Source organism: Acipenser ruthenus, chromosome 18 (assembly GCF_902713425.1).
Source record: "Acipenser ruthenus chromosome 18, fAciRut3.2 maternal haplotype, whole genome shotgun sequence".
NCBI classification, from domain to species: domain Eukaryota; kingdom Metazoa; phylum Chordata; class Actinopteri; order Acipenseriformes; family Acipenseridae; genus Acipenser; species Acipenser ruthenus.
In genome coordinates, this window is record NC_081206.1 from 7,893,180 (window position 1) to 7,921,163 (window position 27,984).

Consider the following 27,984-nt stretch of genomic DNA (forward strand, 5'->3'; position numbering starts at 1 on the left):
TATATGTAGGTTGGGTCTGCTCGAAAATGAATCTGTAATGGTTTAGTGATAAGATCTTTCTGTCAGCACAAGAATAATGTTTCCTAAAAAAGTGTCATAAAAAAATACAGAAAATCTATCGATGACTCACATATTGTCTCATATATTTCAGTTCCAGGTCCTACAAAGCAAAAAGTCCAACCCATATTTTAAAGATTCAGGCCTATAGCAGTATGGCAAATGGTCATTGGAACATAACACAGCAGCCAGTATATGAGACTTTGTATTACAGCAACATCTAAATCCTTAGGAGAAGCATTTGCAGCAAATATGAAACAAATTCCAGTTTTGCCAATAGCCATCAAATCATAGAACCCACTTGATTTAAATAAAGACACAGCCCAGCCCTTATTGTCTCAGACAGATAAATAATATTTCAGCCTAGGAACAGCGTGCAAATGCAGGACCAAGAGGGTGCTTCAAAATCTTTTTTTTTTTTTTGTACCACAAGTTGTATGCATTTTATCTTCATACTAGCTTTAACAAAACTCCCTTTCTCCTTGGTAACATGAGATAAATGGTGCTGATAAACCCTGTGAATGCGACAGAATTTCAGTAGGGCCTAAATACTACTACAATCGCTAGAATAAAAAAAAAGATCAGATAATTAAACATTAGCTTTCATTGTCGTGTCGTGTCTGCCACGCTAATAACATAATTATTGATGCTGAAAACCAATTACAGTACCAATCACGTACAGCCCCCTTTTATTTTTCAAACAAAAAAAGTGTTGGGTGTGGTCCTTCACATCCCCCCATCTGTAGTGTTAATGCCACCAGGCTACATATATTTTATTAATCAGGCTGGAGACAGACAGTAGCTTTTTGGCATTAAAAACACAGCAGCAAGGCTTGTGATTTGTTGATTAATATTCAGAAAGGACGAGCTTCTCTCCCTCTCTCTCTCCCTCTCTCTCTCTATCTTCCCCCACCCTTCTTCTTGAGCTGGTTACAGCCCTCCTGAGCTGACCGTGTGTGCCTCATTGTTCATAAGGCAGCATTGCAGCACTTGCACAGAGACAGACCCACCCCAGCTCTCTTGACTGCCTCACATTCTCTTTTCTCTTCCATCCGGTGACATCCTCCAGATCTCTCCACCACCAGCTACCATGGCTAGCACTATGTCAGGTAGGACAATCAACAATATTCTGCAGTATTCTATAGCCATGTTAGTTAAAAAAAAATGTACATACATTTTTATGTATTTATTTTCTTTATAAAGCCGCATATTCATATCTAGCTGCGTATATTATTCTGCATGCTATATATACGCCCTAAATCTATTGTTTTATTATATATATTTATTTTTAAACCAAAAAATGCTGGATATTTTAAATGTTTTGTTTTTATTTATTTTTTAAATAATATTTTAAAAGGTTCTGCTACTAAAAAGGTTTTATCACGCAGTGCTGGCAGAATGTCTTGATTATGCATGATTAGTAATTCCCTCATTGCTTTTCCTTAATTAAAATATTAATAAAGCATACAAAATGTTTAGAAATGATTTATGGGCTGGGGGTCATTGCTGTGATTCATAAATAATGGACTGATTTGAGACAAGGCGTATGTTTTCTGCAGTTGCATAATTTAAACATTTTGCTTGTGTATCTATTAATCAAATAAAAAAAAAGATACTGTATATAGTTTTGATGCAATTATGATTCCAAGTTATTAATTCTCAGCAGTCTTTTAGTCTAAAGATGATTCTGGATGACAGGGCAGGCGTAGAGTACAGAGAGCATTGTGGTATAACAGGATTGCGGAAAAAAAGAGATCAAATCAAGACTAATAAATACTTTATTACAGTGAGCTACAGTCAGTCACTTACCTTGTAATATAATCTAATAGCCCATTGAAAGGGCCATCCTATTATATCTGATCAGTATTTTTTACATTTTGATTTTAAAAAATAATAATTATGCTTATCCAGTATTAAATATTCAAATTCCCTTTAAAAGATGTATTTTGACACATATTAAATGCCTTAACATTTTTTTGATACCAGATGTAAAAATGATATAGCTATACTTTAAAAAAAGCTTATGACTGTAGTTCTAGGGATGCATATTTTTTGTTGCTGCATTATAAGCCTGCGTGTGTGTGTCTGGGTGTGTTTGGGTGTGCGTGTGCCGGTGTGGAGATGCAGAAGGTTTCCACCCAGCAGCCATCTTTTCCACCCTTTGAGCAAAAGAAAGGGAGCCGGGGGCTCAGGTGCCCCATGCCCCAGTGCGGCTGGAGACAAACCCTTTTTAACAAATCCATCTGAAATATTGACAGCCGACACGGCAGGAGACTGAAGGGTGTGACTGCAGTCTCAGACAGAGAGCTTGCAGTCTGTGTTACAGATACTGCAGCAACAGACTGCCACGCTCCTTCAAAAAACAAAAAAAAAAATTTTTAAGAAGCACACAGACTTAATTAAAAGGAAGGATGGATTCAGGCTGGCCTGAAACGAACCTCATACACCCAGTCATTTTTAACAATAAAAAACATTTTAATTCCTTTATTTAATGAAAGGGAATGTTTTTTATTTTAGAATAGTTCATCTTATTCATTTTTTTTCTTAGTGTTTATGTCTAGATGCTTGGTATTCTTACAGGGAGATTCAAAAGTCAGGATTTATGAATATATATTAGCACTGCATTGCAATGCATCTGCTACCATGGCTTGACTCTCATAACAAGTTAGACTATTGCATACGCCATTAAATCTGTAGCTAGTGAAAATACACAATACAGTATGTACATTGGCCCAGTGCCCCATATCTTTCTATATCTGAATGTATCTGGATGGAAGCATCCCCTGCAGTTTACAATGAGCCACGCCCAATACAGTATGTGTCTGAGCAACAGTGCTGCTGCCTTTTCTCTCTCGGTGAAGCACAATAGCACCTGCTTGTGCAATACTTTCAGCCATTTTACTTTCTTTGTCCTTTGAAATCTAGACAGATCTTTTTTTTCTTTTTTGCAACGATTTGGTTAAAACAAAACATTTTATAATTTTCCGAAAGTGTTCTTTTCTTACTGCGGTCTTGTTGAAAACCTTTTATGCATTTTTCATGAGGGGCTAAAGTGTAGAAGCTGATTTAAAGGCCTAGTAACAACCCCTTGACTGTGTATATATTTAGGAGACTAGTTTAATAAATCTGCAATTGTATAGGGATTGTCGATACAAAATATAAAGCTTTCTTAGTCAAACAATAGCGCAACATAGTGTTTTTAATACTGTTTGTACATTTAAATAGGTGGGTGCGGACACCATCTTGGTATTTTTAATTATTTATGTATGGGCTTGTCTGATTAGGATTTTTCAGCAGCATTTGGCTGAGGCTTGAAGAGGTTAAGTGGCCTGCCCAAGGTCACACAAGTCAATGGCTAGGCTGTCATGTGAACCCCTAGGACCTCTAAAGTCTGAACCATTAGACCGAACTACCTCCAAATGAATGTTAGTGCTTAAGCATGACCAGCATCAGTCAATCCCATTAAAGAAGACTGAACGAAATCTTGTCATATTGTATAAATAAAGGCTTAAAGGAGTAACCTACACAGTGTCTATTTGCTTTTTGTTTTTTATCTTTTAAATATTGAGGCTTTAAGACTGGCCCATAATGTTTGATTGAATACAGGCTGATGTAACATTTTACATTTTCTTGGTTTAAAAATAGTTGCATATAGAGTGAGAAGGGAAACTGTAGGCTGAGAGCTTGCAAGTGCAGTGCCTGTGGGCCTGTGTATTCCATCACCAAAGCCCCAAGCCATTTATTTGACCTGCTACGTAATAGCTTGGATACTAATATCCCCTAGAGGAAACAGAGAGGGAGACAGACAGAGAGAGAGAGAGAGAGAGAGAGAGAGAGAGAGAGAGAGAGAGAGAGAGAGAGAGAGAGAGAGAGAGAGAGAGAGCTGCAGCCAATTAGATTGCCATTTTAAAGCTTCATTAAGGATCCTACTTGTATAAAGCAGAAAGCATGCCTCAGAAGAAAGGCTGCATTTCAATGAAACTGTAAGATGGAAGGTTTTCAGAGATGGATTTCATCTATACAGGAGCCTGTCTGTGCAATCAGTCAGGTCTGTGCTGGAGGACACCTAGACATTAATTATTCTCTTGTTTCGGTGCAGAATAATTTAGCAGGTCTCTCTGCACAGGGACTGACAATCATTCGATTCCTGCTAATGACATGAGCCTTCACTTTAAAGGTAACGACTGAAAGCCTGTTGATGGCTGCATAAATGAAATCAGCAAATGCTTTCCCAAACAAATCCTATTTTTCAGTACTCATCTGAAATCATTCTCAGTTTGTTCTTTTGGATTTTATGATGATCTAAGTAGCAAGAGCATACATCACTGAGTCAATAAAATGTATTCAATATATATATTCTAGCTGTATAAAAAATAAATCTCCTTAAATATTGGTTCATATTAACTGAGAATTTACCAGACAGTTAAATATCTATACAAAAAAACTTAAATAAATGAATAAATAAAAACAGCAATATTAAATTCAGATAACAAATAAAATAGATGCAATTATTAATGTTAATAATAATAATAATAATAATAATAATAATAATAATAATAATAATAATAATAATAATAATAATAATAATAATAATAATAATAATAATAATAATAATAAGCAGTAGGCAGCAGTGTGGAGTAGTGGTTAGGGCTCTGGACTCTTGACCGGAGGGTTGTGGGTTCAATCCCCAGTGGGGGACACTGCTGTTGTACCCTTGAGCAAGGTACTTTACCTAGATTGCTCCAGTAAAAAACCCAACTGTATAAATGGGTAATTGTATGTAAAAATAATGTGATATCTGTATAATCTGAAATAATGTATAATGTGATATCTTGTAACAATTGTAAGTCGCCCTGGATAAGGGCGTCTGCTAAGAAATAAATAATAATAAATAATAATAATAATAATAATAATAATAATAATAATAATAATTGCCTCTATTTTATTTGTTACCCAAATTTAATATTGCTTTTTTTAAAATATCTATGTTAAACTATGTTAACTTTTTTGTTAAGAGTATGAGATGTTTTTAAACAAGCCAGATCTACATTTTCTGCACATCCCTGCCTTATAAAGTGTATATATAATGTGTGATACAAACAATAGAAAAACAGACCTATGCAGCCAAACAGTCTAATAGTTTTAATTGAGGTGCGTACTCCAATGGGACTCCGGCACCTCCTGTTGGAGAATTGATGGACTACCCCGGTTATATTATTAAGAAGTATATCTACTGAACTGTGTCTGCTACAAGGTTGTCTTCCAGCTTACCTTACATTGAACTAGCAACCAAATCACAGCAGGTCTTCTGGAGGAACATTCAGAATCATGAAACATATGGGGGGTCAAGAGAGGGCAAGAGGAAATACAGAGCTTCTCGGGATTCCAGTCAATGTGAAAGTAACTAGCAGAATATCATCATCCCTTAGATTAGACTGGAACCCCCGAGGACTGGTGCTGCAGTGTTTCCAGCTGGATCATTTCTAGTCCAGCAGGCATGGAATATATCTAAAAGTACAACCCAATATAATAATACATAGAAATGTATCATTGCCTGCTAGATGCAATGCTCCAAGTAGAAATGTGCCCTGTAATTACACTGTAGTATCACAGTAATTACAGACATGGTTATGTAGTTACAATGCAACACCATGCTTAATTGCAAAATGTAAAATGTTGCCTATCAAACAAGGAAAACAATATAAATTTTAAGGGGACGTGGTTTTAGAACAAATAATATCCATTTGGAAGCCAATTAATGGTATTAAGGTTATATATATGAAAAGAAAATATATAATATGAAAAATAAGATAACCAGCTTGCCAAACTAAATGCAATAATAATTTATCCAGCCCCTGTTTGAACTATACCTTACAATCTCCTGTAACCCTGTCAAACCCTGCGGTATTAAATCAGCTTTCTTCTCTCCAATAAGCCGGGGGTTCCTGTAAAATGAACAGGATTTCATCTGCACTTTATGGGACTGTAACAGGGCGAGCAGCCCTGTACATTGTTTTGTTTATTTTAGTTTAGAACGGGGGTTCCCCTTCCGCCCGTGTTATTTTGTATTTGTATTATGATTTATTATTTACATGACGGCGAGCGCCGTATGTTTTATTATTTTGTATTTTGACGGCGTAGCCGATTTGTTTTGTAGCGTGGATGGGTAGTCCCATCCACAGAAGTAATTTAATAAACTCGTGCAGATTGTGGCCGAGGGGTAATAGAATAATTAATTGCAAGCTAGTTAAACCCCTCGGCCACGATATAAAAAGGCTGCAGCTCTCTAGGTCAGGGTGGGTGTTAGTGAGGAGCGAGAGTGGAGAGAAACTAAACGTAATTTAAAAAGATTCCAGGAACAGTGACAGCAACTGCCCAGCCTGACCTGGGATCGTATTATTTATTATTTTGTGTCAGAGATTTGTTTTCGTTTACCCTTTTATTTTGCTCTGTGAGCAAGTGTTTTTGTTTAAACTTTTGATTTATCTCTCTTTTGCTGAATAAAAGCGTCACAGCCGTTAACTGCAGTACTTGCCTTGGTGTCAGTTTTTGTTCCTGCTTCTGCCGTGACGTCAGACCCTCAGTCACCCTGTCACAGGGACACATTCTAATAAAGAGATTCTTCATTTCTTCATGCATTACTGCAGTGCTGGAACACAGAGTGGGCTCGTTGCAGTGAAATGTTGATGAAGCAGCGCTGTGCTCCGCAGTCAGCATGTTTTCAGTTTTGAGGAGGATGCATTGTCCTTGATCTGCCAGCACCAGAGCTCCTCTTAGGAATCTTTTTGTGCAAACACAAAATGACTTGCAAGCATTATTAGTTCTGAATGTTTTCTTTCTTTTTTTTCATTGGATAAAAAAAAAAAAGATTTCTTTGGCAGGATCTCACCAAGGAATGTGCAGTTGCCTGGTTTTGCGCTATAATTAAAGACATTCATTGTCTTAAGTCAACTCACCCCTAATCTCATGCCAGTGGCCATCCCAGCTACGCAGCTGATTTTAAATACCCTGCTTTTCTAAAACTATGGGCCTTAGCTGCAATTCAAGGACAAAAACTGTTTTAAAAAGGATGCATTCAGATGGGCATGAGCATTTGTCTAGTTGCACACAACCCTTCCATTTTATTTGTTAAAGCTATCCTTAAAGCTACCAGCACTGAACCCATTAAAGACTAACCAACAGGGGTGGGGCCAATGGGCTAAGCAGTGATGCTTGGCTTATGTTCTAGCTGATCTGGTGATTCCTACATAGCTACAGTATCACTGTCTTTAGTGGGTGAATCAGCCTAAACCGGATTTACAGAAAGGAGCCTAGATAATACAGTACAATACAGCTTGGGAGAGCAGGGGAGGGTAGTGGAAGACCTCTGGGGCCATTTCATTCAGATTTGAATGGGTATAATTTAATATGGACCTACTTTCAGATCTGGATAGAGGTTTAATAGGTTTTTAATAGGCTTCCACAACATGAGTGGAAGAGAAACTTGGGTGTCGACCTTGCCTTGCCTGCCATCTTGTTATGTGCTGAATGGAACCTCAATATGAGGAGACCGTATTTCCAAATGATAAAACCAGGCTGGCGAGAGTTATTTCTCTCATCAAGATGAGAAGCATCATGCTGCGTCAGGATTCTTAAATCAGCAATGAAGCTGAAAACTGGACTGAAAATAGATCCCTGAGCAGCGGAACTTCCAATCGATTTGGCTCGGCGCATCCTTCCTTCACGGTTCAGGCAAAACAGATTTCAGCTGGAAACCCACCAGATTACAGCCCCCTGCACCGCATTGCAGTCCATTCAAACCCGTGGCTGGTTTATAGAGCTAATATTCTCTTTAGCAGCTGATAGGATTTCCAGACAGCATTCACGGCATAAAGCCGTCACACAGTAAACCTCATCTCTTTTATGGGATTTACAAGGCCTCTGTGCTGGTATATCATAAAGATAAAGCCATCATCTAAGGAAATTGTCTGACTCTGTATTTATTAAATTCCTTGAAGAGTAATCTTTGTTGTTAGACGGTGAGAACTGAGTGTTGAAGATGAAAGTTTTTTTTTTTAAGTGATGATAAATTGCATCAGCATTCAACTGTGGATTCCATTGATATGGCACTTAGATTAAAAACCTTATTAAGATTTACTATCCAAAGAAAATGTATCTGAAAATAAAATCTGCATTTTAAAGTGAGGTAGGTGGTATCCTATGGGAGGTTTGGAGCATGATGGAGGAGATCCTTACCTACTTGAAAAGGTGATAATTAGTGGTTAAATATTTCTGCACAGGCAGCAACCTACTGTGCCTATTGAGGTTTAATCATAACATCATTCTGTGTAGATTTAAACATTCCTTCTTCATAATTAGGACTGATTTGTATAAAAGATTAAAGGATCAGAAATAGCTGCTCATTACCGTATTGCTCTAACTGCCATATATATATGTGGATGTCAGTTAAATATTCTGAATTTTCCAAAATTCTATTTAGCAGCAATGCAGTAGCACACACTGTATCTATATGCTTATTGCTATTGGATTATAAAAACACTTTGCTATCATTGTATTAGAATGTACACTTCTTGGTATAATCTTATGATATTTAGTTCAAATTTTACAATACCCCCTCTTCTTTTCACATTGTAGGTTCTGCCTTTCACACAATCTTCATATTACAAATAATCTGCCATTTACTTTCATTGGAATTCAAAATATTGTTATACTACAATGATTGGACATGGTACAGTTTCAATAAACAAACATCACATAGGCTCCCAACAGCAGGCTGCAGTACATCTGATTTATCTGAAGCAGCACATAACAGACTATTTTCAATTCAAATCTAGAAACTTTAAAAAGGAAAGGAAAAAGCACTTGTCAAATAATAGCTGGAACTAAAGAATGCATCGAGTGTACTTGGAAAAGATTGTATCCCTCACAAATATAAACTATTGTCTCCACAAGGTGGCCTGTAGTTATTGCTGAAATACAGTAAATACAATTCCTAGTTATTATATCTTGCTTAATGTCATCACAAATACAGATTGGGGGTTCCAGTATTGCAGATTGAGTTTAATATGAAGAGAATTAAGAGTGCTGCTTAGTCCCGTAGGGGCTAAAGGTCACCTCATTATAATACATACATGAAACGGAACGACAACACTGTGTATTATTTCCTTTAGTTGTGTATGGGTACCTCTTGTTTAGCCTTCCACTTTCTTATGTAATCACTATAGTGGGAATAAAGTTTGTTTGGGTGGTTGGTTCAAAACTTACACTGTAAAACTTGGCCATGGAGCCAAAAGGCAGTGTGTATATTCATAAGTATTCAAGTGATGTAGAAGCCTAGACTATGGCTATCCAACACCACTTTGTTTATAGATTATTATAATTCATTAAAACAAAAGCTTTGGAAATTACAAGAAATGTCAAAAAAAAGAAAGCATTTCTACGGGAGTTTAAGCCTCTTTATTCAGTCATCTGGTTGTATGTGATAAATAACCTACTGTAAAAATGATCTGCTCAAACACCAGAGCCCCTAGTGATCAAACTGTAGTGTTCAAATATAGGAAGGAAGAATGTAGGGGGGGGGGGCCTTCAAAAGTGGGTGTAGTCAGTTGTTTTTCTGTGCTAATTTAAACTGTCATATAATCCAATCCTTTTTTTGTGAAATAGTATCTGAAAGCCAGAAGTCTTTGATTCCTTTGTTTTCACAGAATTTATAATATGCTTTATGAAAGTGGTTGGTCTTAGCCCACCTAATTTGCGTCAGCATCCCATGAAAGTCGCTTTCTTGCTTCCATATCCTTTGCATCATTTTTGGAGAAAAGCTAGAAAAGGGCATTCAAACAAAATGTCCCAGCCAACATTTGAGGTAAGCAGTCTGAAATGTCACCTTGCAAGCCGAAGATGATTGGATTAGATTTTTGAGCTGCGTAGAGCCAGACATTAACAGTCCTAACCTGCTGCAGTTGAAGGAGAGGGAGGGGGAGGGAAGTGTTAGCAGCAGTATTGGAGTCTATCTGAGTCTGCACTTTTAACAAGACTGCCCGCTGAATCACTGACATTAGCCGCCTGAAAACTAAGCCAAGAGAATAGAGTTCTTTTAAAAACCATCCTAATGCACTAAAGAACCATTTGGTTGTCTCTTTTCTTTAAGACTTCATGTACCAGAATGCATTGTGTTTTGAGTCAACTGCACTGGATACATATATGCCTTATTAAATGACAATCACTTTCATTAGGATTCCAAATTCTATTACCTTGTGATACTGTGACACAGCATCAACAATCCTGCAATAGTATTTCTTCAAAGGGACACAATAAATTACCGCGGTTCTGTATATACCAGGATTGACGGTTCTCAATTGAGAACAGCCTCTGAGTGTTATAGCCTAAAGACCTTATTTAACAAATGCCACATTCAATAATGTCATCAAGTCGTAAATTAGGCATGGTGCTAATGACCTGCAGTGCTCTGGATGACAGTACATCTTAAGGCATATGTAAGAGCAAAGGACAGGTGTCCTTCAGCACTCTCAGTTATCATCAGCAGGTCTGGCTGGTATCAGTAAAGAACAACAGCGCTGAAGAGTCTCTTAATATCATGCGTCATATAAATGTGCATTCTGTGTTCAATAACAGTATGCTTTACTAGGCAGCTATGGGCGTATGAACAAGCTGTCTCTAATTGCCGTTTCTGGCAACAATGTGTATCGTCCTGGGCACTAAATCAGCTTTTACCAGTTTTTTCACAGCTGCGTAGTGATCTGGGGTGATAACAGATGGATATTATATGAGACTGAAACCTTGAACAGTGAAGGAATGGTGTGTAAAGTCTCTGGAATATGGAGATTCATATAACAAGCATATCACTGTGACATGTTGCAGAAACTAGCTGGCCAGTGTTGGTCCAGGCGTGAAGTAAAATGGTTTAATGTGATCAAAAGGCATAGCATTCTTGGTGGATAGCCTTTTAAATGCTACTTTAACAGGGTTAAGACTGCATTCATGGGTATAGAGCTTTTAACCTCATCCAGGCACACAACTCCCCACTACACTGCATTTGCTTTTCTATACCCTCTGCACAGGCAGGACCTTTCAAATCGATTTGAACTTTTCAGTCATTAACGATTTGGAAAGTATTTCAGCCTTAAAATATAATGCAACTGTGTCTTCCTGTACTAAATCCAATTTTATAACCCAGCTAAAGGTCATCTAAAATATATTCCTGACAGAGTTTGCAAATATGTGGCAGGAAGCTTAATGATATAACCTTAAAACTGCTTGGCACCATTTTTCTGCATTGTCTTCCAATGATAAAACTCAATCACTCAGCTGAACATGGGGAGCAAAAAGTGATTTACGACAGTGAACTGGGTCCATACCTTATTAGTGCACGGCTTGCTTCAAGCAAATCTCAAGCTACCATCAGCAGACATCCATTTGTAACCAGTAATAACCCATTTATAATTTTTTCGCTGGGTTAGGGACGATTGATCGAGGAGATGCTGAAATCATCCTAAGCTAAGTGCATTGCTAAGTGACATATTTGATAAAGTGTTCTCCCGTTATAGGATTATAAAAAATTAAAAAGAAAAACCTTACAGAAGAGTACAAAAAGTGGCATATACTGTAATGCGATTCTACCGTAGACAGTATTATAATGAAATGATGTAACTGAAAACCTTCAGCTAGGCTTGGTGCTTCAGTATCCACCTATTTTCAATGATTAAGATTATCAGCAATAACTTACATAAAACATATACTGGGGAAAACTCCGCTAATACAAGTAATTTCCATAATGAAGCGTATCAAAGTTACTATAAGTCTCATTTAAATGTAATTTAGCCCTGATCATATATGTGTGCAGGTGCAATTTTCTTCTGCATATGGTGACACCCTCCCACCATTGTCTGCATCTTTTACAACAGAGCGTAAGTTGCCGTGGGCTTTGTAAACTGAGCCCTTAAAATCTATTTAAATACAGCGTTAAAAGCATTAACTTGTGTGTAGGATGTTATTGCACTCGCTGGTACATTCTTCAGTTTTATAAAATTCCTTGCCCTAGATCACACAGGCTGGGATAACATTTTAAGTATGACTCTGCCATCCTTATGGCAGCTGTAAAGAAAAGTGATAATTATGTTGTGCTAAAACATTTATATTTACATAATATTTATCACAGTGGTTGTTATTAGGCATTTCTTTAAAGCCGCTGCAAGGATAAGTAGGCATTACTCTTACGATGTAATCTCAGTCACACTCAGTTATAGCTATTACAGTATGCAATTCATTTCTGCATTGTAATTGAACAGTGAGGGTCCAGTGTTTTTAACTGAGGGGGTGATTTAGAATGTAAATGAACTGCAGCCAGGTTTGCTTGATGAGATTTCTAGTTAACTGTAGTGACAGTCTGTAATACTTCTTGACATTTGGTTCTCTTGCCATTCTTATTATTAGCATTTGAGTTTAGCAGCTTCTGATTGGCTACTCCACACCGCATACCAACCATATTCAGGAAATTAATGCAAATGTAAATTTCAATATTAGACTGATTAATACTGCATGGTGTGCTTGACTGGGGGAATTGGGTTAAAGAGACATTATTAAGAATAAGACAGAAGGTCTTAATTATGAAGGGATATCATGATACACAGAAAAAGCAAAATCAGACCCAAACATTTAACATTATATTCATGAATGTATGTATATCATAATAGTGTACTCACACTATTATTTATAATATCTGCTGATGAATCCGATTGTTTTATATACTGTATGTGCTGGCGTCTTTCTGCTTAATCATCTTAACTAAGATTAACCATCACAGTTTACACAGGTAATTAAATATGAAGCCATCTCATTTGCAGCATCTATGAACATGCAACCATAAGTAATTCATGCGTCCCTTAATATTGAACACGGATGTGAATTGTGTATCAAACTAAGCTGACTTTAATGAATAAGCTTAGCAGCATTGCTCATTCATATGGTGGAAACAGTAATCTGTCATTATTTTGTTAGACATCTTGCTTGTCTCTCGCAGACATTATTAACACGCATTTTTTTTCTGGTAGACTGGTATTATGAGAGTTGATGCTGAGAACTGGCTGTTTCCAAGCCTACCAAGCCTTGGTAGTCTGGGTCATTTCAGCAATTGCTGGTTTTACACCAGCAGCTGTCAATTGGAAAGCACATTGGAACCAAAATGAAAATTGGTTTCCTGTGTTGGTAAAGCACCGTGGTTTTGATTAATAGTAGACTTCACTGTCGTTAAATTTAGTGTGAATGGGGAGTTTAAGGAAGTGGTCAGAAATTAAATGGGGGGGGGTCACTTGTTTAACAAACGAAGGGTCATAAATTGCACCCATGTTATATACCTTGGCAAAATACACTTACATTTAAAAAAAAAACTCACCAGTTTGAAATTCCAGCAATGGGCAGCATTGGCTTAGTTGTGTTAGTTTTTATGCTGGCTCAGGAGACTGTACTACTGGTTTTGCTAAAACAAGAAAAAAAACTATTTAAAGTGCCTTTACTGTGAAGTGAAGTGGTTGAAATCTGCAGTCAATGCAGTGGACAGGGCTGGAGTTTCATATACTAGCTGTATATCCAGAAAGAAACCTTGTGGTCAAAAAGTATTCCTGGTCAGCTCACCGGTCTTAAACAGGGAACCATTTTGAGTGACCCCCTTCCCACCTTCTAAAATGCCCTCTGACCCAGAATAACTGACTCTCGACCAGTTGAAAACTCAGCTCCTGTTTAAAACCAGTCCTGGACCAAATAGGGAGAACCGTCCTTTTGGGTCCATTGTAAATATTTCAAGGTGTGTTCACTCTTCCATTCACTTGAGAACTATCTAAACCTGACTGCTGTCACACTTTGCCCTTTAGAAAACCACTGAGGTATGTAATGCATCACTTCATTGCCACAGCCATGACAATGACAAATGCTCGCACTCCCATTAGGACCTTCCCAATGCAGAGAAATGCATTAGCAATCTGGACACAGCCAGGGATGCAAGCCAAAGAAGGTGACTAATAGCATTTGCAGCAGGTTGCTGTTTGTTGACACAGAGCCCCCTATTGACAGCGTTAATTAAAGCACCTCTTCAGCAGCCTGATTACATCATTGATTTTTTTATTTTTTTCTTGGCTGGTATCCATTTTGAAAAAGGGTGGCTCCCTCCTTTCTGTTTGGCTTCAGAGCTAAACCTTTTCATTAACAGCAGTTTCTAAGTATGATCTTTGTTTTTGTGATTTTTTTAAAATCTTGTGTCAAAATCAAATCTTGTCCGGTTTGCTTACATTTCCCACATTTTGCTTACAATTTTATCTGTATGGACATAAGGTTCCTCCCACTTGACTCCAGCATGCCACTGTGTCTGTGAGCCAAAAAGACAGGCCCTTGTCATTACTTGCAGTAAGCTAAACTAACATAAAAATTAAGAAACCCTTACTTTTCTCATATCTTCACTGCTCAGAATGTAACAAGCACATGCAATACAGAAAAGTTATTTAAAAACAAGCACAACATTTTACTGTGGGGTCTTTGGACAATCCCAACCTAACCCCAAGAACCCTTGCTTGGTGTAGGCTGTGATAATAAATGTGTAAGACTGAACAGAGTGAGGCTCAGTGAACCAGAGGTTGTAAATTCACATTTAATAGAACCAGACTGATAGAAAAAAAACACCTACATCTTTACAAGCTCTGTCAGAAAAGATAATTAATTAAAATTGACAGAGGTGTTCCAGTATGAAGCATACGACAGAACCCATTGCCTTCATCCACCTAAATAGCAGGAAATGGAAATGGCTTTTGAGAGAATTGTAGCTGTGCTTGAATATTGTTCATTAAAGCGTTAAATCTGTGTGAAGAGATTGGTATTGTTGGTATTGAGGAAATACCACAGCCTGACTCATACTGTAATGTTCAAGATCTGATGCATCTTTATTTAAAACTGAATGCTCTGTTTCCACCTGCCACTGGGAGTTAAAAGTGATTTGAATTCTTATGGGCAGCAGAGCAATATCAGCACTGCTTGAATTGGGGCTCTTGTACAGTGGTACTGATACAGTAGCACATGGTAGGTTCTTAAATGGATTAGCAGTGTAAATTAGTTAATTATATTGTTGTATTAATACACACTCATTGCTAAAAATGAAAACAAAAAAGTTTAACTGTAACCCTTACTCATACATCTATTTAACTTTACAAATACAAAAATGTATTTAAAAAACTAGGCGTATAATCACACCTGCAGCTAAACTGTTTAATGCAGACAAACGAGAGTCACACGTCCAACTTGTTAATGTATAGTTCATCAGAAGTGACACCACTGATACAGCATCATACACCAGATACAGAGTGTTGTATTAGCTACTATATAGACACATGTTCTACTTCTAATTGGGAAATGATGACATCATTGTAGATACTGTATATAAAATGCTGATAGACCAACTGCAGCAGGAAAATGTCTTTAAGTTGTCAGTTGTTTACCATTTAATTATATAATTGCTGCTTTTACGTGGCCCTCTTCAGTTAATACATTATTTGCTTATCATTTTTTCCCCCAATTTTTAACTCTTATTCCGCCCCTTCCACATCCCTGCTTAATATCCGCTCTTCCGGTTTTGAAATGCTCCCTGATAATGATGCTCGCTCTGTGGTATTTACTTTTCAGTTCACGCTCAGCCTCAGATGTCTGGAAAGGATATGAACTCCAACAGAATTGTGGAAGGTGAAGTAGAGACCTATTACACTTCTAAGTCTGGGCAGAAATGCTTTGGGCATTTCTAATGACAGTGCCCATCACTAGCATAAAGTGCAGGGCTTGTAACCAGGAGGTCCCCGGCTCAGCCACTGACTCATTGTGTGACCCTGAGCAAGTCACTCCTTATGTTCCGTCTTTCGGGTGAGACATTGTTGTAAGTGACTCAGCAGCTGATGCATAGTTCACACACCCTAGTCGCTCTGTAAGTTGCCTTGGATAAAGGTGCCTGCTAAATAAACAAACAATGATAAGTGCAGATAATTAGCAATATTCTCATCCTTCAAAAATTATTTATAACCCCCCTTCATAAATATTTCACGTGTTACATGTCTTTGGTACTAGTTAATTATTTAAAGACATAAGATAGCACGTTCTTCTGAGAACAATTGTTAAGATCTGTACACTGTAAACTTCCTGGACAGAATATTCAGCAGAATGTATTGATAAAAACAAAATAAAATCCAGACCCTTTTCTCTTTGTTTGCTCCAGAGGTCGATATCTATGGTAATGCGATAGCTGAATGCTTTGAAAATGCTGAGCACATGTTTGATGGTGTTTGAGAGCTCTAGTTAGTGAGTGTACAGTATCTGTGCAGTTTCTACCTTTTACATTTCTTGTGTGGGTTTATCTTAAAGGTGCAATCACAAACCAATTTCCAAATCGAATCTCAGACAGGTAATAATCGACTATAATCAATTCATTAGAACACTTTATTATTCAAAAGCAAAAACTGCACAAAAGCCATCAATAAACTGAAGATATGCACCTGTGTATTGTTATACATAGTAATATCATTTGCATTGAGAAAACTTTATGATTAAAAAGCAAGTTGACATCTGGGGTAGCTAGCTTCCTGTAGGGGTACCATATGACTCCATGTGCATTAGGACAGTTTGGAACAGTTCAGACTTTTCAATTCACACCCCAATGCATTTTGGTAAGTGTAGGCCTGCTGTGAAAGGTACCTGAGACAGGTAAAACATACCAGAATGAATTGGGGTGTGAGTTACATGTGGCACTAAATAGGAGTCCAAGGTGATTAATCGATCACTAAATGTTTAATTGAGGCTCGCAAAATAAAACACCATGGACATCAATAATTGATGTATTGTGTGTTGCCTTTGGACTCATCTTCAGCTTGTTGCCTTTGTACTCTTTTTTTTTGTTTAATTATTTCATTTTTTAACTGATTCTTTCATGGCTTACCAGCAAACAATAATGAAAGCTAAATGAAAGATGTACTTCTTAAAGTAGTACAAAACAATGTTTTTTTTTTTTTTTTAAAGGCTTTTCTTTATGTGTATTCAAGGGTTTTATAATATAGCATTTTGTGATTCCCCACCATTTGTCTGCATTATTTGATTGTTCCCTGGCTTTTCTCCCTGCCCTGGAAACTGTTGCCATGGAAACCAGGCAATTAGAGGTCAGAGGGCAGAGACAAGACCTGTGCATGCACACACAATGAGGGAAGAATAACTGTTGGGGAGAAATAATTAATTTAGCTTTACAAAATGGTCGGTACACTGAACAGGCACCATCAAAATGGCACTTCCTTGCTTCTTCAGAACAGAAGCACATGTGCGCTTGCTTAGATTCATTAGCATAACAGCAACTCTAATGGGGCCTGGATCTACTGAAGCATTGTAAAATATCTAGCTTGAATCTCTTTGTGTCTGAAGGGAATTGCCTTGCCTGTCTGCTGGTCTAATATGGCTGCCTCACAGAACCATTGTTCAGAATATCTTATGTATCTTTTCAGCTTACAAGGAGAAAATTAAGGAGATGTCCATGCTGTCTCTGATCTGCTCCTGTTTCTACACCCAGCCACATCCCAACAGCATCTACAAATATGGGGGTGAGTACAGAACCCTGCTGAGGTGTAACCCTCTTTATCTGAACCACTCCCTGCACTTTTGAGTTAGAAATGTTGCAAGACTTAAGTAAAGTAATAATAAAACATGAGGTGATCTTACTTTGGCATCTAAGTATTTCCAAACAGACTGTTGGATTAGGTTCAGGCTGTGTAGAATTGCCAGCTGTGTACTATGATAAACTCCTGCAATTTTCAGCTGCGAGAACTGTGGTATCTATTCACTTTTATATAAGATACACCAAAATTTGGCCCCTTTTCTAGATATGAAAAAGATATGATATATGTTAAATATATTGTTAATGCTTTTAAAATATAAAGTAAATATATTGAGAATGATATGAGAAAAATGCATGATGTATACATTTGAAATATTTAATTTTATATATGTACTTGTGTATGGCACATAATAAAAAACAAACAATATTGTTGCCAAGCAGAGTACTTAAACTCACCTTCCTGGATTAATAATAGAAGCAACACCTTCAGCTCTTTTTAAAACACTGGATGTGTTTATTTAACAGAGATTGCCAACAGCAATAACTCACCGCTCACTAAAACAAACACCTGTACAAAGGCACCTCCCCACTCTTGCGGACGCACACACCTCTCAGGGTGATTTTCACCAATTAATAACAAATCATAGAAATACTCCCAAATGAACCATAAACACGTAAAACAATAACTTGAACAATTATCACAGAAACAATAATCAAATATTTACAATAATCAACAAATAATCACAGTTTCCACACAAAAAATCCCAAACCCCAGCGTCCTTTGCAAGCAACTAATTTTCTTGAGTCCGCTCAGGCAATATCTATGTATGACAAATACAATATTTAAGGCTTTGTATAATAAATATATTGATTAATATTAAATAAAAAAAGGTAAATACATGTTTCAATACAATTAAATATATAATTTATGTACTGTATGGTATATATTTAGTTATTGTTTTTATCAATGTTTAATCAATGTCTAAGGTCAGCATCACATATTAGCGTCATTGTACATTTCAGGGAAACTTATGAATACATTCTTAATGTATTTTTATTCAGTTCCAAAATATTTACACCAATTTGTTGCAAAATATATTAAATATATTTAAACAGCATCCATAAATAATGTTTTTAAAATGTATGACGAGTATATTTTAAATATAATTGAATCTGTGAGCCATATATTTATTTTATTTGTTGAAAATATATGGTAAGGTTATAAATATATTATTCATATATTTAACATGTTTCCCATTCATTAAAAATATATCTTCTTTCTGTATCATGTGTATCTCTATTTCACACCCAGATATGGAAGTCAAGCCAATTAACAAGAGGGCATCTGGGCAGTCCTACGAGGTGATACTGAAGGCCCCAGCTGACCTGTCTCCAGACCGCCCCCAGTCCCTCTCCTCCCCCCCTAAGAAGAAGGACATGTCCCTGGATGATCTGCAGAAGAGGCTGGAGGCTGCAGAGGAAAGGAGGAAGGTGAGTGTTTACTGGAGGATTTATTTGGAGGTTATTAGTTAGCCCTGAAACTCAAAGATTAAACATATACAGTCCAGTGACCCTCTTTACACAGATTTATTAAAAACAAGTCATCAAAGCCTCTGCATATTAATACACCAGGTACTTATGGGTCTTCCTGTCCATTCTAGTCCAGGGAGGTCTTCAAATCTTTGATTGAACTAATGATGTTTAAATACCACAGGCATATTTAAAGGTTTTTAAATGTGCCGAATTGAAAATTGTGTTACAAAAATATCTCTCCAAAACCCTTCATATTTGTTATTGCATTTGAAATTAATGGTTAGTTCATAAACAACAGACCCTGTTAAGACTTTTGGAAACTACTGTGTTTGATTAATCCCCTGATATCCATAATGCAAAAGCATACTTAAATGTAAGAAGAGAGTGTGAAATATATTTATGCAATATTAGTACTAGTGTAGGAGGGGGTTCAGATATTTGGCAGATGGTGAAGAATTAAATACTGAAGTATTAATTAGTATGAAATAAATTTGGCTTACATTTTGTTACATCTACATAGCTGCGATAAAACGTACTAATTGTATAAGTTATATATAAGGTTATAGCATGCATTTTTAGAAAACCAGAAAGACCAGAACATAAATTCTGGAAAATTACAGGTTTCCAATTCATTAAAACCGAATTTGAACTGAACAGCGCTACTTATTATCCAGCTTGAACTGTCAGTTCAAGTAAAAATTGTTTCTGCTTTAATGAACACACTGCAGACCAATTACTCCACTTGTGTGATATTACTGTTCCTGCCTTTCTGGATAATAAGCATGGGATCTGTTTCAATGCACATTGGTTCCCTCAGGGAACACTTCATATTACAGCAATACCAGCTTGAAGAGGCAAAGGCTAAAGATCTCATGTAAAAGTAGATGATCCTACATGAAGGCACCAAAAAAATATGTTTTTTTCTTCCTTTGTTTCTTATTTATCATTTGGAAGTGTCCTATACAAGGGTTTGTATATTTACAGACAAGAAATGGTATGGATTCAATACAAAAAATCTAATAAAATACAGGGAAGGGGTTCCCTTGTGGCTCATTTGGTAAAGCACAAGCGCATGGTTTAGAAGGGGAGTCATACTGTCAGGGGAGCACAAAGTTGCTGGAGATTCTACAGATCACCGTGCTGCAGCACCACTCCTACAAATTAAATGAGCATATGAGATTAAATGGTAATAGCAATTTAAAACTAAACTGCAAAAATACAAAACAGTGGCTTACATGGTATTATTTTTCACATTCAATGTGAAAAAACATACTGTAAAAGAGGAGGATCAAGCCGACAATGAACAATGATAAATGGTATTCATATACAAGGAACATGCGTTGATATCTCAGTATCAAAGAACAGCATCCAGAACCACTCACAATGATAACAAACATGTTCAGATAGTAAGGGGAATGTAATTGTTTTATATAGACGCCATCAGCAAGAACTGAGTCAGATCATTCCATAGGTTTTGAAATCTTTATTACACACCAGTATTAGTCATTCTGAAGTAACTCACTATAAAGCAGCAGACCCACCCACATGACAAATGCCATTTGACAACGTTCAGAAAAATTCTAAAGCCAGGGACAGATTCTAAAGCCTTCCTCACATGGACCAGCAGAACATTCTGCATTACATTAAATCCTTATTGAATTATATGGAAAGTAATGGCACGTTCTTAGAATACACACATGTTTTTCAATTACACATGCACCCACTTCACTATTGATCTTTAACACAGAAGACCATTAAGAACTAGTTCAAGGACTTTCGATAAAAATATCTGCATTTACATAAACAAAAAACAACGTTAAATCCTTCTAAAATCCCAAATTAATATTTCATGAAGGAAACCCATCAAATATTCATTCAGTTCCTGTGAGCACTGAGTTGCTCTGCTCTTTTCCCCAAACTCAACAATTGAGATCAAGAACCCTCAGTGTTTAATGGATGCCATTTCCTCCCATGGATTGATCCGAGTTTTGGAGAGCACAGAAGGAAGGGGTTAGTTTACTATCCCCAGCAGGATCTGTTTGGAGGTTTGTCCCATTGGCCTTCATTCTTGATGTATTCTCTGGCTCACTTTTTCCAATCCCTTCTTAGTCATTAGTGTGTATTGGCCCCCTGTGAGGCTTTTATCCACAATGATACCATCACTGTAAACTGAGGTTCTCAAACCACCACTGCCAATGAGTACTCCCAAACCGAATGCCTGCAGGACTGGCTTTTGCTGCATTAAAGACCATATCACACGCTTATAGCTGAATTCACTTTACTGCTAGCATTATGTCTTATTAAAAAAGCTTCGCACATTTGACACCATAGAGGACACCACAGAGGCCCTTACACTCTAGTTATTCTATCGAGTAGTAATGCTTAATTCTGTTTTGCTTATCTGCAATAATCGGCTGGATAGCTGCGTATACAAACAATCTGATACCACACAAGTAATTTTTTCATACTGTTGTCTAAATAGTATGTTGCAAACATAGAGATGTTAGGCTAACTGTAGAAAACAGTAGTTTACGAAGTGACCTTGTTATATGTAGGAGCATTGGGAAAAAATGCAGAGTAGTGTACCTCCTAGACAAGCAAACGTTCAAATCCATTACCTTCCACACCACAGTTTACATTTTACTCTCCTCAACTGTGTTGCTATTATCATATGACCTACATACTGAAAAAAAACAGCAGCAAGATTATGCTAGATAGACATATATAATATTGTCAACTTAATGACTTCCCCAGAAGAGCACCATGCCCTTTTTGTAAACAAGAAAAATATGTTATACTTTGAAATGACTCATACTGTCTATAAGCTTTTCATATTACACAAGATCATTTTGCAATATTAATTACAGAAAGACAACGGAGTCCCTCTAGGGGAATATAGGTTTGTGGCATGGGTATGTGAAGTTGCTGATCTTGGCAGGGGATCCCACTTGATGCATTGCAGAGGCACTGACACTGTTATGGGATATGTAAAGTCAAATCTACCAAGCCCCTTCCCTCACTGTGCTACAGCGACCCCTTCTGGCCGGACACCAGTAAACTCAAGTGGTCTTTGTCCTCAAGGTGCCAGTAGCTCACTTACATCTGCTGTTGAGCTCCTGTCTGTACAGCGGAGATCGGCTTGGCAGTGGGATCGGAAGATGCACTGAGCAATGATGAATCTCTCCCATCAATCATAGAACATTTTACGAAACACTTCAACAGGAGAAGCTTCATCCAAAGAGATTTTACCTGACAAAATAATGTATTCACCCTGCTGCATAGGAGACATATTCTAAGGTTTTTATATATTGAATGCTTTGTTCCTATTATCATTACTTATGATATTGTATTACTCTGAATATGAGATTCATGGTGTTGTAAAGCACAGTAAATCATGGTAATGCACGGAGGGTGGTAACCCCATTATGAAGACATTAAAAAAGACTTGTAGTTTAAACGTTTGTCATCTAATTAATGATGTTTCTTTTAGTATTTCTAAACCTATAGTGACCTATCGATACTGGGGGGTAAGAGCAAATGTACCCTCAGAATGGTATTTGGTGCAATAAAACCAACAAGTATGCAATGATTTGACTTAAATACATACAAAAAAGAAATACAAATACAAAAATGATTAATTTATTTCATTCAAGAAGCACTCTTAAAACAATATTAGGTGGCCCTGCGACAAGTATAAAGATATATTACAGACTGTACTCCTTTCATACATTTCCCTGTTTAATTGTGTCCTTACAGCAATACAATGTACTTGATAAAAACTGGAATGTGTCCTGATGATCCCCAGCTTTGCTTTCTTCATAAACCCAAGCTATAGGATAAATTATTGGACATTTGACCTCTGCGCTGCAGCAGTTGTAGTATGGCCTGCAGCATGGTTTTATTTTTATGAAATGGACAAAAATATCTTCTTGGTTCCAGGCAAATAAACATGGCTGTCAGTTCTTGCTGGCTGTTTAAGTATTAATATGTTGCAGTAAAGCTTTGCACCAAAGCCGTCTGAACCTGTGCTTTTGTCTAAACGATGGGGAAGATTTTTTTTATTCAAAATGGCATGGAGGATTTTTCTTGGAGCAGATTTTTTTATTAGATAGTCCCTTCTTAAATTAATTAATACCTTAGTTTTAATATATTTTCTGGCCGTATGTGTGCATCAACACACAACCTGTTTTGTCCTTTAGTTCCCTGTGGCAAGTGTTTAATGAAATGTGTGATAACTCTTCTAATGGATACAGATTTAACAAGCCTCCCAATGTCTTAGTGAAACAGAACAATGGTCTATTTTGCCACGAAATCTCCTGGGCCCTTAGAGCAGCTGCCGTGTCCTAATGTATTCTGAATAATTTAGACTGGATAGGGGTCATGTCTCATGAGACCAATCCTAGTTTTACAAAACAAATTCTATATACCATAATTGATAACAATAGTCAGGGCAAGATAAGTCTAAAGAAATGTATTGGGTGTCACTTTCACTTTGTTACAAATATGCATTTTTCATTAAAAACAAATAAATAAATACATTTAATATGTATTAAATTAGATAAGAATTTCAATAGCGTCTGTAATCTACTTGCCACAAAGGGAAGCCAACGGTTTGCAGTAGAGACTATCAATTTAGATGATATCACCCTATACATGAGTAAGCAATAACTCACCAGAAGGCCTGTGTTGGATTGACACAGTGCTCCAGGTGGTTAAAGACACATCCTCACAGCACACCTGAGGGGTTGGTTACATGTTTATTATGGGGTTCCATATTTACTATGGGGTTCAGTATTCTACGGTGAGGTCTTTGGACTCTGTTCCCCTGTGAGGGAGTGTGAGTGGAGGCTGGCAGCTCCATCCTGGTTCAGTCCAGTTTAATGAGAGGCCCGTTTGGTGTGTCTTGTCTCCGTAGTCCCAGGAAGCTCAGGTTCTGAAGCAGCTGGCTGAGAAGCGTGAGCATGAGCGAGAGGTTCTGCACAAGGCCCTGGAGGAGAACAACAACTTCAGCAGAATGGCCGAGGAGAAACTCAACTACAAGATGGAGGTCAACAAGGAGAACCGGGAGGCCCACCTAAATGCCCTCAAGCAGCGACTCCGTGAAAAGGCAAGTGATGCTTGACGACGTTACTCAGTGATGAAATTGTAAAGGCATGCTGCAGATAACATTATCCTGATATGTAAAAAAATGTAAATATTAATACTGTACATTTTATACAGTCGGTCCATGCATATATACCTGGCACAATTCTAGTAAAAAACACAACTTTTATAATGTTTAATTCCTGAGTATAATAATTTTTTGCGATACATTGTATGTGAGGTAAGGTGTCCTCTAGCCAAAACTGCACGACTGAAATAAGAGAAAAATAAATAAATAAATCGAACCAACATTATAATCTTGCCTCAAAGAAAGAGTAAGAAAGACTGTGTAAACAACAAATTAATATTGAATATGCATGCTGTTGATTCTTTGAATAGAGCTGTTGTAATTTTGATATCTGTTCACAAACAAAAGCAGTGCACATGCCAATTCAGTCATTGACCTTGACAAAGAAGCCATTTATGGGTATTGAAATGTTGGGACTTTTTTAGAATCTATTTCACATTGGCTCCTAAAATAATTATTTCCTTTCTTGCACTTATTAACAGTTTCCAACTTGCTATATGTATTATTAACAAGCAAGAACCACCAAATGCCATTGTATTCATTTGTTCAACCTTGTCTCTTTATGGTGTTTGCCATCACTCTGATCGGTTCTGATGCTCCAAAACTCAGTCGTTACTATTTTTCTCTGTATCCATCTTGTCTAGAGAATTCAAACTGCCCAGCAATAAACAGATTTTCAAATTCCGTTCAAACAAACCGATGTGACTTTTCAACCCTGCAGCCCCAACCTACTCTTCTTATAAAGAGAGCTTGAGTAGGCGGGGCCAGCCAAAGTGAAGGGCCAGTTTGTCACATGACTTGAATGTAATGAGGAAGTCTATTCAATCATGGGCAGTTTGAATTTTCCAGAGAAGCCCACAGACTTGACAGATATAGAGAGAAATGACTCAATATTGGATCAACAGAACCCAGACCCACTGAATACAATTGCAAACATCTTAGAAAAGGAAGCGAAAGGCGAACAAAGAAATACAATGAGATTTGAAACGACCTGCTCTTTTACTCAATCTACTAGGCATCTATATTATACCTTATGAGGGGGTTACAGTGGGGCATATCCTAGCATCTTTCTAACTCCCAATTTCACATGTGTCTTTTCAGGAAATGCATGCAGCTGAGGTCCGCCGAAACAAGGAACTGCAAGCCGACTTCTCCGGTTGAAGACATTTTCTACAACTTTATCAAGAAATTCCACATCTCAAGAGTTTTGGCTAGGAAAAAAAACTGCAACTTTTTTTAATATTTCTGTATCCAAGCTCCTGCATTGTTCTTCATCTACAATATTATTCTTTGTGCAATAGGAAACAATTTACGATTACAATATTACTGCTAGTCTATCCACAACTTATTGCTCTGTATTCTGCTCATGAACATTTTCCTAAACTAATGTTGATTTATTAGTTCAACCTTTAGGTTTTTACTATCAAGGAGGTGGTTTTGAAATGCACATTACAAATATTGCTTCGAAAAAAATTTCAGTCAGGGTGAATGAAATGCAAAACCAAGGTTTAAATTCAATCTGTTTTCTATTTTATTGGATTGGGTTAAGGAAGACAGAAAGTATACTTTTGTGGTTTATGCCTCACTTTAAAATCAATCAAGACATTAAATGTCCCATATCCCACATTATACACCAGTATGGTCACACTATATGATGGTTTCAAATTTTAGCCAATTTAAATTCTGCACTTGCGTAAGAAATATTAGCATCTGTACTTAACCTGACAAGCAAATTGAAGCACAATAAAATATTACTCTTTATGCATCTCACAGTAATCCGAAATCTAAAGGTTGAATTTCATGATTATTAAAAAGACTGCCATCGATGTCACTGTGTATTATAATTGTGTGTTCCAAATATTTACTGATCTTATGTATGTGTGCAAGAATTGCTTGAGCCAAATTATTTTGTCTTCTTACTGCAGTAGTGGTAGTACGACATAGAAGAAACAAAATCTGCAAGATATTACGCTGTACACGAGTGTTTGCTTGACGTGGAATTCTGACTTGAAGCTTGTTCTTTTCTGTAAATATCTTTTGTTATTAATATCAGGATTGCATTTTACAAGATAGTGCTTAACCTAGTCATCCATTATATTGCATATCACCGCTGCACCACCAGTCATGTTTTTAGTCCTGCAGTTTGTATATATCTCACCTGTCAGAAATGTTACCACGATAAGGCTGATTATGGTGCTATGGAGTTCTGCAGTTCCTCTATCAACCAGGAGGGGGGGGGGGGGGGGGGTATTAACACCAGTAGGCTGCAGCTCGCTCACCACAAACTTATTCAATTAGTCAAAAGGGCCATCCCAATTCTTTGAATGCAATCTGAATTTGTGCATATACAGTACCTACTTGACGAGGGTTAACACCAGTATTACTTACATTTCAGTGGGTTAAATAACAACCGAAATTTAGAAAATATACAGTATTTTGACTTGGGAATTTGAGTTAACACAAATAGACAAATTATTCAGCTTTTACACTGAAGGTGGAAAGGAATTTGTGTTTGTCTACATGATTTTGTTTAATAGTTTTTCCTTAGAATTTGTGTTTAGTGTTTAAAGATATGCCTATGGTATTTGAATAATTTTTGAGACGCTGAGAATAATTTTAAGGAAGGCAAAACAGTTCATGGTCATTTAAAGAAACATGTAGCAAAGTGACCTGTCTTACGTTAGTTATCTGTAGAATGTTTTTATTCTTAAAAGGACATTAATGTATTTAAACTAGTTTTTTGTGTTAGTTAATATGCTCCCTGAATACTTTAAAATAATAATAATAAATGCTAAATACCACACAAAAACATCTAGGTATTAGCTAAGAAGTGCCAGTTTTCATAAAAACCGTAGTAACTTGTCTGTTGGTGGCCAGTTATGTTTATAACCTTGCCTCCTCTACACTATTCCTTGTGCTGTATCTTCTCTGTTTGCCGAAGTCTGTGGAAGGCCCTGTTTGACACAGCTTTGGATAATTCCCTGCTGATGTAACCTAAACTCCTTAAAAATTCTGATCATATCTTTGCCACATTACATTTTGTAGATGATTAAAATGTGCCATCTTCCATAGTCCATGATGATAACAGTCAAAGACAAGGACACACTTACAGCTCTACTTGTATAACATATGTTAGGATCTCTCACCTGCAGTTCAGTGTCAACTTGGGTTTGTTATTGTGAACAGAAGTGATAATGAATAATAATAAAGTTGGTAATACACCATGAATCTTTCTGTGTAGCTTTCTTTCATACAGAGGGCTGCCAGTAACATACAGTACTTGAGATGCTTGAATTATTTATTTGGCTTTTTTGAGATTAGTTCTTGTCCTGCAGAGCTGTAAAAGGAACGTCGATACAACCTGAGCTGTCCCGAACTGTCCTGGTGAACCAGGATCCAATTGGGTTTGAGACTAACAGAAGTACTGTCTCAAATACTTTCTTGGAGGTCATACCAGCAAGTCTGTGTACCTCGGTAATGTAAAAACTATGCAAGAAAGAGTGATAAGATGAAATATTGTGGCTGGTATTGTGTAAATACAAATGTCAGAATATTCTTTAAGATACACTGTAAAAACAAAAACTGG

The 27,984-nt window shown here is 37.0% G+C and overlaps 1 protein-coding gene across 2 annotated transcripts; it reads left to right on the forward strand.

The window, feature by feature from the left end:
* The first annotated feature begins 970 nt into the window (after window positions 1–970).
* LOC131696498 (stathmin-3-like) lies at window positions 971–27,626 on the forward strand. 2 transcript variants are annotated; one of them, XM_058991106.1, is made up of 6 exons: window positions 971–1,166; window positions 15,736–15,792; window positions 17,586–17,681; window positions 19,008–19,186; window positions 24,144–24,335; window positions 25,500–27,626. In XM_058991106.1, the coding sequence occupies exons 1-6, from the start codon at window positions 1,148–1,150 to the stop codon at window positions 25,557–25,559; spliced, it is 603 nt and encodes a 200-aa protein (XP_058847089.1). In that variant the 5' UTR covers window positions 971–1,147; the 3' UTR covers window positions 25,560–27,626. The 2 variants fall into 2 exon arrangements, with proteins under 2 accessions (XP_058847089.1, XP_058847090.1); XM_058991107.1 differs by lacking the exon at window positions 15,736–15,792 and having other exon boundaries at window positions 972–1,166.
* Window positions 27,627–27,984: the final 358 nt, after the last annotated feature.

Excerpts from the sequence above, each read along its gene's own strand:
- LOC131696498 (XM_058991106.1), top strand. Across the intron at positions 15,793-17,585 it reads CTCCAACAGAATTGTGGAAG|CTTACAAGGAGAAAATTAAG; the intron begins GTGAAGTAGAGA and ends GTATCTTTTCAG. Across the intron at positions 19,187-24,143 it reads CTGCAGAGGAAAGGAGGAAG|TCCCAGGAAGCTCAGGTTCT; the intron begins GTGAGTGTTTAC and ends TTGTCTCCGTAG.